The sequence below is a fragment of the Micropterus salmoides genome, unplaced genomic scaffold (genome assembly GCF_014851395.1).
Source record: "Micropterus salmoides isolate LMB-PRFRI ecotype aquatic unplaced genomic scaffold, ASM1485139v1 Ms_hic_scaffold_22, whole genome shotgun sequence".
Classification (NCBI taxonomy): domain Eukaryota; kingdom Metazoa; phylum Chordata; class Actinopteri; order Centrarchiformes; family Centrarchidae; genus Micropterus; species Micropterus salmoides.
Window position 1 is genome coordinate 10,001,713 of NW_024041373.1, and position 13,490 is coordinate 10,015,202.

At 40.9% G+C, this 13,490-nt stretch overlaps 1 protein-coding gene across 1 annotated transcript; it reads right to left on the bottom strand.

The window, feature by feature from the left end:
- Positions 1-88: 88 nt before the first annotated feature.
- LOC119916833 (opsin-5-like) lies at positions 89-5,743 on the bottom strand. Its single transcript, XM_038736797.1, has 6 exons — positions 5,605-5,743; positions 4,243-4,448; positions 2,094-2,193; positions 1,031-1,135; positions 731-954; positions 89-559 (listed from the first exon to the last, which is right to left on the bottom strand). The coding sequence occupies exons 1-6, from the start codon at positions 5,741-5,743 to the stop codon at positions 89-91; spliced, it is 1,245 nt and encodes a 414-aa protein (XP_038592725.1).
- Positions 5,744-13,490: the final 7,747 nt, after the last annotated feature.

Sequence of the window (13,490 nt, forward strand, 5' to 3'; positions counted from 1 at the left end):
CCACTTGAGATTCAGAAAATAATTTATTAACACTGGCTAGACATACGGTTTATTAAAACAGTAAAGACCAAAAATACAAAAATACTCTTCAGAGCCTGTCACACCAATACTCTGATGTTTCAATGTGGGAGGGCAGGTTAATGTGGAAGACCTCCTGTGTGTCAGATGGAGGAGTCTCAGGAGGACTGTTGACCCCTGAGTCGCTATCAGGATTGGATTGGTTCAGCTCTCCAGCAGTGTGTTTTGCCTCCAGCTTCTGGACAGGAAGAGATGCATGTGCGGGCGGGGCCTCAGCCTTGGCTTTAATGTTTTGAAAATGTTGCAGATGCACCACCTCCTTGCGCTCTGATGCGCACGGCAGCAGCACAGAGAGGTCCTTGCGAAATTTGGAGCTCATGCCGAAGTAGATGAGCGGGTTGTAGAAGCTGGCAGACTTGGCAAAGAGGCGAGTGAAGATGCTGGTTGTGCTTGGCACGTGGAAACCCCAGGCTGACCACATAGACACCACGGCATATGGCGACCAGGCCAGGATGAAAGCTGTGCAGATTACAATGGAAATCTAGAGAGGAACACGAGGGAACAATTGTCAAGACTGGAATAACGTAAGAGGAGGTTTATTACAGACAGGGCACTTTAAGTGGAACATTAAAGAGTCTCATTGTATTTTTCCAATCAACTCGTATCCAATAAAAACCTCAGTATTAAACATTATTTTCCCCTATTTGCCTACCCTTGTGACATCTCTCTCCACCTTCCTTTGACGGATGGAGACGAAACCATCAGCTGACATGGCGTTGGTGTTCTTTACTGTGTTAATAATGGAGATGTAGGAGAAGACCATGATTATCACAGGGATGAAAAAGCAGAAGATGAGGATGGAGATGATGTAGGACTTGTGGATGGTGGAGTAATTGGCTTTGGACCAGTCCACCTCACAGGTGCCATAGCCTCGATCTAAGGAACATAAGATGGAGAGGTCAGGTCAAGGCTATATTCCTTTCTTCTCTGAGGTTATTGTGTGAGAACAGACCTGTGTAGCTGCCCCAGCCCAGCAGTGGAGCAACAGACCAAAACATCGCTCCAGTCCAAATGCAGATGAGTGAAACGGCAATGGTGTTATTGCTGATACAGTAAGCTGCAATAACACACAACAAGGAAACGTAACATGAATACAACAGAATATTCCCAAGTTATGGAACAGACTTGTTGCAGTTTGATAAGGTTAACTGTTATGACTTTGGCAAACACAGGACAAAAGTGAGAGGGACTCAAAGATGCAGCATTCTCGGCTTGTTATGAATGTCAAGATTGCGACATTTATTGAACAATGAGGTCTTTTCTTATATTAACAGCCTTCGCAAACATCTGCAAGTGAAAAGAACTTCTGTTGACAAAGGACACTTAGCTTTGTATTCAGGGGAAGAAAGAAAAGCAATAGGTCTGCTCTGTTTCTGAGCAGTGCTCACACATTTTATGTCAATGTACCATACAATAAGTGCGGTACCGTTTGGGAGAGAGGACTGGCAGTATACAGTGTTGATTACGATACAATACAATACATAGCTGAATTACCTTGTATTGTTGTTTGGATATCATTATATTATATTATATTTTTTATAGATCAACATCTGTTTCCGGTTGCAGTAGTTGCAGCTATACTCTGACACATAATACAGTTGATGATATCCCACATATATCACCAATGTTCATAGTTTAACCGCTTATGTAAGAAAAAAACAAAACCACACACAGGTTTATATTGCTTGTGTTTTATGAACAATCACAAACATTGTAAAAACTCGCATCCCAGGCTGACAACCTAATTTCCATATAATTAAGACATTCTTCTGCATCAGTTACACCCCAAAAATAGAAAATGTCACCTCAAATTAACTTAATGACATGCTGGCAAAATGTAAGTGTAATTGCTGGAGACTGCTGGAGAATGCTGAAGTTGGTAATAAGGTTTCATTAGCACTGGGATACACACTTTTCTGTCAGATACGAGCTGCTGGAATGTGAGACAGGCAGAGACACTTGTCTGAGGCTCTCTTTGTGTTATCTCACATGAAGTCAGGGAGGTTAGATCTGACCTTTGTTTGGATGGCATCCCTTGATGTATCTGGTGATGCTGATAACGGTCAAAGTGTTGATGCTTGCAAGGCCGAAAAGCAAGGTGAAGAAACCGTCTACCTGGAAGAAAACAGAGCGAGGGGTTGGTCAAATATGACATCACATTTTTAAAATGTCTTTGAATGATCATTGAAGCTTCAGGGCATAGATACATTGCCTGCCTAATAGTTCCAGACCTTTGTATCTTGAGTTTGTTTTGCTTTGGCCTTTATCAGATAGAGAAGCAACAGCTGAAGCGCTCTTCCTGCCCTTTTTGCCAATATGCTCCAGACCAGAGCATTTCCTCTCGTGTGAGCTGCAGGCTTTTTAACTTGCCGGATCAGCATTGGGGTATTAAAATGGCTTAATTATGGCTGGAAATAGATTTTACCTTGATTTCCACAAAATTCTCAATGCCTGCTAAATGCAATAATCCGTGAAGCGTTTTAGTATTTAGTCCATTGTTTGGGAAGATGATCTTTTAATCGCAGCTTCTGTTAAAGGGAATTATGCTACTCCGTTTCAGTCTGGCTCCAACTGTGCAACACCCAGCTCCCTGCTGTGCCACTTCCAGGTGACATGGATCAGTTAAGGTCTTTCCTGATCTTCCTTAGTCCTAATCTTATTACTGTTAGTCATCACGTTTTTCCCCCTTCACATTTGACAGGCATGCCAACGTCTAGACTAGTTTGATATTAGCATTAGTCTATTGTACATTTTCTGGTTTGTAGAAAAGAAGAATTTAGGACTAGGTTTTGGCTTCTTGAAATGATGTGATTTGATACTCAAAGCTCATCTTGCACTATAATGTTTCACCTCTGTCTCTGCCTGAGATATCTGGCTCACAATTAAAGACGTGAATTTGACAAGTATTTTTTATACACCTTGTGCGTTGCTTTGACAGTCCTTTCTCTGTATTCCCCTTTGCAAGATCAAGGGGTCCCATAAGGCTCTATCTTATTCAATAATATCCTGTCCCATAGTATGCAAAACACAGAGATCTGGCCCAGCTAGCAATGGTTCATGTCCCATCATGCTCCATGCAGTAATCTGCTAATGCTTCTCACATGCCTGTCTCCACCACCTCCCTCCTCTATTTCTGTCACGTTTTACTTTTCCCATTATTCACTTCTGACGGTCCCTCTCTCAGCCCACCTCTCTCAGGGGAAGGTGAAATGAGATGGGCGTACTGCTATCCCAATATTTCTCCTTTACCTGAAAACCTGAGATTAGATGTCTGAGAGATGAGATCATCTTAGTGGCTGTACTTAAGCCTAAGAGCAGCAGATTGATTTACAATGTCTCTCCTGCTCAGATGTTGGGGTTCACACTTCTGAGACTGAAAGGGTTATGGTTACACCATCTTGTTTTTGTTCACTCACTGCAGTGCGGATATCATGGTTTCCACCACAGCTAGCCTTGAGCAAGAAAAATACCCTGGATGAATTTCAAGCTAAAATATGACAACTATTTAATTTCAAGCTGAGGCTGCAGGAGGAGGGAGACATAGAAAATCAACCGAACATTTTAGAAATTACACACAACTACTCATCTTTTAATTTAATACAAATTACTCATCTGCAACGTAAAAGCCTATCGTTAAATTTTACAACTAATGTCCTCCCTGCAGCTCTTATTTGCTTCCTGTTCGGTTGTTGACAGGTGCCATGCTCTTCGAAGAGTTTCCCCCATTTAAAGGCCTCCACAGTGATAATCTTATTATAGATTTAACCTCCAGCCCACATGGCTACTAGCATAATCCCTTGCACGCACACACACACACACACACACACACACACGCACACACACACACACACACGCACACACGCATACTCACTTTACTGCAAGACTTCCACAGATTCCTTGAATGAACTTCATTAATTGGGATTGGCCCAAGAGAGCAGATGTATACAGATGTGTTTTTTGCAACTCTGCACAGTCATCATATTCTGGCCATTTCCAACCAACGTTCCTGGGATTTCACTAATTGTTACTGCTGTGAATTGTATAACAATTTAAGATTTGGTGAGATATTTGAAAGGAAGGATTTGAAGGACATACATATGTGTACACAGGATATATAGAATATTTTAAATTTGACTCTATTAATTCAAATGGTGTGGCCTTTACCTGGCAGGTCCAGATCCAGGTGATCAAATACCCATCATCCTTTAAGATATTGAATATTTCTAGGATCCCTCTGGAGTAGCCAAATATGGAGATGCTGGCATCAGAGATGGCGAGATTTAATGTGAGGAAATCTGTTGCCTGAAGCGAGGCCCGCTGTCTGTACAGGACAAACATCACTAAACTGTTTCCAAACCAGGACAGCCATCCTACAGAGAGACAAACATACAGTATATATATATAGTAATATTTAGTGAAAATCTAGTGAACCACATATTTTTTGGTATAGTACAGTATTTTAAATAAATGGAGTTGTGTATATTATGTAGTATGGTATAGCAGAGTAGAGAAGAGGAGAACATAGTGTAGGGCAGTTAAGTGTTGTATTGTAGAATAAAGAAGTAGATTATATATTGTATAGTATAGCAGAGAATACAAAAAACACTAAACTGATTTTAAGATTTAGTATAGTAGAGAAGTGTAGTATTGTATTGTATTATGCAACAGTATAATATAAGAGTAGAGTATCGCAGACAAGAGTAAAGCAGAGTAGATTAAAGCACAGTGGAGTAAAGTACAGTAGAGTATAGCACAGTGGAGTAAAGTACAGTAGAGTATAGCACAGTGGAGTAAAGTACAGTAGAGTATAGCACAGTGGAGTAAAGTACAGTAGAGTATAGAACAGTGGAGTAAAGTACAGTAGAGTAAAGTACAGTGGAGTAAAGTACAGTAGTGTTACATTGCATTGTTCCTAGTACCTGACCTCTTCATCATCATTTTTTTAGCTGCTAAACTACTAAGTAAAACTTAATAATTATAGTACAGAGACCAAAATATTGGACAGAACAGAGAAAGTCCAGAGTAAAATCATTTTACTCTGTAGTAAGGTATCGATGGTGGAGATCCAAAGAATCTCATGTCTTTTAATAACTCTGTCTCTGTGTTCCACAAAATCCCTTGACTGCATTAGTTGACGTGGACCAACAGACAAACAGTGCCACCAACCCAACCCAAACTTTCTGAGTCAGCAGTGGACTGGCCTTTGAAAACATGAGGAACAACAGTTGTTTGTGTTGTTGACATTTAAATAATGTGTGACTCCTTCTTTGCACTACGGAGTTATGGACGGCAAAACAAGTTTAAAATGAACAAATATTTCAAGCATTTTGTCAGTAGTTCTTTTAGGGTGCTTTTCTTTTGCATTTTTTTTGACATGGGAATAATTCAATGAGAATTAAACTTTGATACTAAAATTGTGAAAATCTATTACAGTGTTTCAACCCCAAAGTATATTCACAGCATACACTATGAAAAACTGTAACATTTCAAGGTTCATTATGTTCCAGTATGTGATGGTCGACTTACCCAACACTAACAGGTAGACTCCAATGATGGTTTCTCCTTGTTCGGACAGAGGGGGTTCTGCATGTAGAGTACTGAGGTTATTATTCCTCCATGGAATATTCACTACCTTCACAGGAAAACTTTTCAGCATTATTTCCATGGCCTGAGTTTCGATGCCAAGGCATGAATCCTTGCTATCCTCTACAGTAGCTCCGCTCTCTTCTGCTTTCAGTAGACACTATGTCATCAGTAGGGATGACCAGTCAGTTCATTTTAAATCCAGCTTAGACGCAGTCACTAATACCTAACTGTCCAATTGATTGCACCTGTAATCCTCTCTATTTCTTAACAACTAAGCAGATAGAGATTTGGGTAGAAATCCTAGCCAACGGGGAAATGTCAGTTGAGCTAGTCCACTCAAGGAAGTAATTTTGGAGGAGTTTCCTTTAGCCTAAATTAATTAAAGTCCTAAGACTGGCCTCACACAAAGACACCTTAAGGCCTGCGGCAGAGTCCTACACCTATGCTGAAAAATTTATCAAATTACAAAGTGCCTCCTCTGCTATTACTTAAATTTGTTATCATTAATTTTCCTGCTGCAGTTTCCAAGAATATTTTATGTGATTGCAATCCTGTTAGCAGCCAACTTGGAAGTTGTATTTGGAACTTTCCACCAACACATAAACACAGAATAAGGATTAAAGTTATTAATGTGTCCAACTTTCAGCCAGATCCGTACATTCTCAGGATCCATCCATCTATCCATCGTCAACCGCTTACCCTCTGTACAGGGTCACGGGGGGGCTGGAGCCAATCCCAGCTTACATAGGACGAAAGGCGGGGTACACCCTGGACAGCAGCAAGTTAGCTTAACCTAGCACAGAGACTGGAAACTGGGAAAACGCCGAGCCTAACTGATTACATAGTTCTAGTTAAAACTAATTTCTTTACATTATGTGAGTAAAATACATATTCTTATTTTGTGTAAAGGCCTCAAGGCAGTCAAAAGTTGCTGTTTAATGTTGTAAAATGCACTTTAGCATTGTTATTTATGTTCATACATTTATTAAAAACCTGTTTTATTATAATACAATACAATTCATCACATCTTTGAAAAAATAGAATACTAGCAGGTTACAGAAATCCGACTTGCAATGCAATGCAATCTCACTCCACTGTTGCATGACGTAAATATGTTAATAATACTTTACTGCATGTACTACTATTTTTTTTTTTTAAACCTAGATTGACCTCCTTGAATGAAAGTTTTTCACAGATATGCCTGATGCATTTAGCACATAGCCATCACAATTGGCCATCTTGGATAGATGAGGTCATCAAGCAATAAATATTTGTAAAACAAGAGAGTAACCACTGTTACAGTGTCGCTATCAATCAACTGACACTGTGCTCAAATGACTTGGAGAACATAACCATCATATAGTAACCCAAAATGGAGTTAAAATAACTGTCCACAAATGTGGACATCATGCATGAGAGGGTTAAACAATGTATAACATGAAATAATTAATGAATTAACATTACTTAGTGAGCTTTAAAGACTTTGGTAGGTGGGTTTTATTACTTGTTTGAACAGAGCCAGACTAGTTGTTTCCAGTCTTCATGCTGAGATAAGCAAATCTCCTGCTGGCTGTAGCTTCATACAGACATGAGAGTGGAATCAACCTTCTCATCTAACTCTTTGTTAAATGTCTATTACAAACCTCTTTAACAGTTTGTTCAAACACAAGCCATACAGACCAACATGGGAACATCTTGTCACTTTACATTTTCTGAATATGGAGGCAGTGTTTATCCGTGATGATGATCAAGATGTTGGCTACAGTATATGGTCTAGCAAGAAATTACATCATTCGAGCCATTAAAAAAAAATGCCTTTGCATTTCACACACAAGTCCTGCACAATGACTATGAACAAGCACCTCCTCTCCAGACACATGTTCTAGCTTTTACTAATCACTTCCATTTACAAAAGAGTCATCCAGGTGAGGACTTCAGTCCTGCCGGCATGACTGCTAAAATGTAGAGCACATTCATCAAAATGTACACTGAGGGCAGAAGTATCCAATGAAGTATAATTAAGTTAGTATGAGATGTGTGCACTGACAAATGTACTGTGCTCTGATGTCAGTGTGAGAGCATCTGGCACTCTAAAATTGTGTGCGACCCTCCCATATGATTTACAGTATTACAGTCAGAAACAGGCCATTTATTAGAGAGAGTTTGGGGATTTCACTAACACATGTTGGTCCAATTTATTTCCTTTTGTTCTGTGTAAACTTACAATGGCACCACATCTTCCCTCCTCCACCCTTCTCCTCTTCACAGTGAGCTTCTCTGTGGCAACACACCTACCGAAGGGGTAACCTGAACCGCCCCCCCCACCCCTCAGTCTGTGTTTAGATCACAGTGTGCACCTTGTTTCCCTCCTCTGGCCGCCACAGAGCAGCTCTGCTGGCCCTCAGGATGTGGAGGGAAGGGCTGCTGCAGCCAGATGCCTCCTTGCTTCCGAGCCCTCCTCATCAAACCCTTTCTTTGAGCCTCTGAAAGCCAGTCTGGAGAGAGTGACTGAGCTGAGGGGAAAATGAACCTCTGACCCCAACTGTCAACCGTCCAGCAGCAAACACTGAACCCAGTCATGGCTCTCACCTCTGCCTTCACCCAGAGATGCCACACGACAGAGCTTTAGCTCCTCAGCGATCCCGGTGAGTGCAGGCCAGAGAGACAGGGAGCTTTCTGATGCCTCTGTAGTATGAGTCTTCTGGTTAAAGTGGATAATGTGATAATGGTTGTGGGAGGCATAGTACAGAAACCTCACCACACAACATACTCGCTCATAGCCGATGGTGCCAGATGTTAAGGTGTTAGTCGGAACTGCATGACAACTGACACTGTTTCGAATGGAAAGTCATGCCTTTATTGTTAGAATAATTATCACAAATGATCTTCACACCTACAATAGTTAGGAATGCCATCCTATTATAGTGAAAGTGAGGAGATTAGACGGCAAGTTTGGCAGCAAGTGAGCAGCGTAAGTGGTAAAGGACAGCTGCTACAGAGATTACATTGCTACTAACAGATCAGCAGGTGCTACAAGGACAAAAAACTCACACGCTACTGTCAATAGCAGACATGAGACAAGTGTGTAAAGGCAGGATCTTGCAATTGGTCCACAGTCGTTCAGATATTTATGCAAAAATTCATCCTTACACATTTTTACACATGAGGTTTGCCAAGCTAAGCACAAAAGCAGTGACGTACCATACACTGTACAATGCTCAGGTGTTTGCACGCTACAGGAAGACATCAAGATTAGCTTAACTCTCGCCTGTATGCTTTGGCATGTGTGTGTGTGTGAAGCTTGGCGATCACAGTGCAGCCACAGTGGACCACTGTATCATTAGGCTTATGATGATTACTCTCTCTCTCTCTGTCGAGCGAAACCTGGGATGTGAGGGTGAAAGCTCACAATTTTCCAAATGGAAAATCACAGACACAGATACTATTATGAAGGTGTGTGTTAAAGGCTGTCTGAGGGCAACAAAGCCTCTCTTCAGGGACGACATAGACCAGGTAAAGAGACCAAATACAGGATCTGCTTAAAAAGCTCTATACACTTTCTCTCTCCCTGTCACTAAAAGAGAGACACAGGGACTGCTTGTATGAAGGCTCCACACAGTATGGAGGTAAATGGCTCGCCTGTCATTTCTTGGGTCAATCTGTGCACGATATTGGTAAAGTAAGGCCTTCATAGCACTACATTTTTCTGTACTTCCTTTAAGTTTAAAGACACAGGAATTTGGCCAACATGGCCTACAGTTGTCAAAAGGAAATCAGTGACAAAGTTTGTTCATGGAGGTTTGTCAAAATCAAATCTTTTTATTTATTGCCTCTATAATGGCTAGTGAACTTGTGGAAGCACCTCTTAACATAAGCGTATCAAATAAGCTCTACATGGGCAGATAGAAAAGAAAATTTGATGTACAACAGAAGAGACTTCTCAAAAGAGACTTTTAGCTTATTTTCAGAAACAGGATGACTGATTTAAAGGAACATCCAGCTGGCGTGCAGGTGAAGATGGCACTGGTTCAGTAACAAACCCCTATAAACCACTCCTGCCTGCCCACAGCATGTTCACACCTCCTTCTCAAAGGGTTTGAATCTCTTGGGAGAAATCGGTTTTCGGTTACCATGTAAATTTGATGAGACATTAATACTACACATGCATGATGCTGTGCACATAAAAGGTCTACAGGAAAGTGTTACATTCCTTTGAGTTATTGGGCTCGCTGATATAATTCAGATGATACATGGATGTTAGTCTTAATATGTGAGATAAGACCTGGACAGTGTGATAATCCCCCTCCAGAGATTCATTGTATATCTCTTAGATTTGTGAAATGCTCTGCGTAAGTCAAAGTTTTCTGAAATTCCCCCCATGAAGCCAACAGGACATGTAGTGACTTTACCACAGGAACAAAGACTGGACTGTTTTCCTTCTTTACCCTGCACCAAAACAGTTCAGCAACAGCACCAGCAAGCCAGCAGGAGCATGGATTACTGCTTAAAATATAATTACTTAAAAAGAAGTGCATGGTGTTACGGAGCTTTTGTTTTGCTGCCCTACTGAACTTCAACACAGGAAAAGAACACTTTATATTATTGGTCTTATCTGCAATTACTATATTCAAGAGAATGGGACTGCGCTGTTTTCTGAAATACTTTTTGCATTATATCCCATAATATACCCCATAGGAGAAGAATAGATGAATGGTTTAGTATGCATTTAAAAGCAAGTGAACACAGGCTCTGTGTCGAGCCCAACGAGCAATGTGGATTGGTTTTGTGGCTCAAGATCTTTGGCCCTGAACCACATGCAAACATTTATCTGGGCACTGGGTCCAGTTTGCAATTTTGCCTCCAGAGTCTGTTTGTTTAAGCAGGTAACTTATGTAAGTAGGTCTTATTGAGGGTTGAATACACGCCATTCCCGAAGGGGTCTGTGCATCACCTTTGACATGAGGGGATATTTTGGCAAAATATGGATGCGGAAACGTAAATCCGCAAATTAAAGTCTACATTCTGTTGGGATACGGATGCATTCAGATGAAAAAAACATGGATCTTTTCCAAAGGAGAACTAAAGGATCTTCAACTGTCACCCTTTCTGTCTGGGCAAGTGTTGGGCATCTGGCAGACTGTGGCTTCTGCTTCCACTGAAGCTTTCCTGGAGTATCTGGCAGCCCTGTAGTCCTGCTTGGCAACAGATAGATTTGCCTCCTTGGTCTGAGTGAAAGGTTTATGCTCTGACACTGGACCGTGGATACTCTTGTCTGGCCTTCTGGGGATCGAGGAGATTAGTGACCTAGCTCAAGCTATCACGCTGCAGATCTCTATAGACAACTCGAGGGTTGTGGAAAGTAGAAAACAAGCTTGAAATTGTCAGTCAGGATCAAAGTCACATCAAACAAGCATTTCAAATCTCCTTAAATGCATTTAAAAGCATGACCCCATTAACAACATTGTTGTTCTCAGCTGTCCTGAAGCCCCATCAGGGTTGGTGAGTTGACCCGTGTGTGACAGGAGGTTAGTTATCCTCTCCCACAGCAAAAATGTGTTATCTTTAAAGATGACACTCTGATGACCCATGACACATGCCTGTTAGAGCCTAATTACGAAGGAACTGGATGAATGTAGCCCCTTCAAGGCCCCATTCTATCCTCAGGTTGTCAATTACTAAATTTCAGATGTAGTTCTAAATATTTTGAGGATGTCGAACATCGTATAAATGTGAAAGCACCGGACCATCTGAATCACCCTTCTAATGCTATCTGAAAGTCTGTTCATGTACACATTGTGCTTCTCCACATTGAGGGTCACAGAGGACTGGAGTATATCCCAGCAGCCTTTGGATGTAAGGCAGTGAAACACTCCTGACACAGTTGGGTTGTTATAAAAACTCATAACTACAAGTAATTTAAAGGCATAATGACTAAGATTTATAAAAAGCACCATTCCCTCCTGTGGCCCCTCCTCAACGAGTGAGAGAGAGCAAGAGCAGCGGGAGCCACATTGCCAAGGTTTGCAGCCGAAGCCACACTTCAACCTGTCTTCTGTTGCCTGTGCTCTGTGTGTGTACGTGTATTTAGCTCAGCCCCTCGATCAAACAGACACACATTCCTGCAGCTCTTTATACATCCATGATACAGACAGAGAGCAGAGGAGAGAGAAGGGCAAAGTAATCTGGTCCCTGTTTTTTTATAGTGCCCGACCTTAAACCTGAGTCTATCCATTGTTTTAAATGCTACTCATTATAGCTTTAAGGGAATAGAATAGGGAATAGGGAAGTTACTTGTTAGATGAGAGGATTGATGATACCACTCTCTTGTCTCTACAGCAAATATGAAGCTACACCCATTTAGCTTCACTTAGCAAAAAGATCGGAAACATGGGAAAACACCTAGCCTGAAGATTTGCAGATTGCAAGACAGCTAGCAGAGAATTTACTGTGTCAGTTAAACCACAACTTGTCATTTGTACACTTTTTTGTACAGATTAAATACACGAGATCTAACATGTTAATGAGTGAGTTTGTGTTTTTTTTTTTTGTTTTTTTTTTTTACAGGGAAAGGCTAGCTGTTATCTCCTGTTTTCAGTCTTTCCGCTAAACTATGCTAGCTAGCTCCACATTTACCATACAGACACGAGAGTGGTATTGATCTTCTCATGGAACTCTTGGCAAAAAAGCGAATAAGCATATCTTTAAACTATTATTTTAAAGTGTTCAGTCTACCCGACTTACAGTCCATGTTTTAGGAATCTATAAGCAAATAAGCAAATCAGAACATGCAAATCATGAGTTTATTGATCACAGAATGGTCCACTGACCCATGTGGAGTGTATATAGGTCATTGCAGTCACAGATATAGATACTAGAAATATACAAAGCAGTGACAAAGATGCAAAAATAATCAAAGGACATATGGAGCCTAATCTAAATTAAAATGATCCATATTTCACAGCATGTATACAGGATGTGCAAACATTACATGTGATGAATAGATGCCACTGACACTGAGGTATAGCCTGATCATGGAAGATCATGCACACATTTTGACAGGAGTATGTATGTACTGGCTAATAGTGATATGTGCAGAAATATGCACAGGGCAGGTACACTAGGGAAAGGTTATAAATGTGCATGGTGTAAACGGATGGATAGATGCACAGAGTACATGGTGGACGTAGAGAAACAAGTTCTTGTGAGTCTTTACTGCTGCTTTGTCTAGTTCATTCCCATATGTGAAGGTTCAAACTTCCAGAGCCTGGTCTCACTTAAAAGGAAGCGCTTTCGTGACCACCTGGCCAACATACCAGACAGTTTGTATAGTGGCTGTAGAACACCTGGCAATATCTGGGCTTCCACTTAAAATACCAGCCACATGGTATTGTACGTTAACAGTGTCAGAACAGAACAGATGAGCCAACAGATCAATACTGTTCTGATCTCCCGTGTCACAACTTAAATCTGGCTAACCAATTTTGTTTTGAAATCCAGTTAAAATGTACCCGTCTCATTAATCAGTAAAGTAACACCACATAAAAGTCTGAGCTTTCATAAATCTAAGTGATGAAAATAGAGTAAGTACAATAATCTTTTTGAAGATTGCAGTGGCACGTACATGCTCCATAAATAATGCCCCCTGCTATTATATCAGCCCAGTTATTAATCTGATCACAGTTAATTTCTTCCTCTCTCTCAGCGTAAAATATAAGGAGTGTTAGCAGCATGCTAACAGCTACAGCATGGGTGAAAATAAAAGCCAAGTACCTGCAGCAGTTTCATAAACTTGCAATAACTTATTATTTTGTCCACTTGGGGGCAGT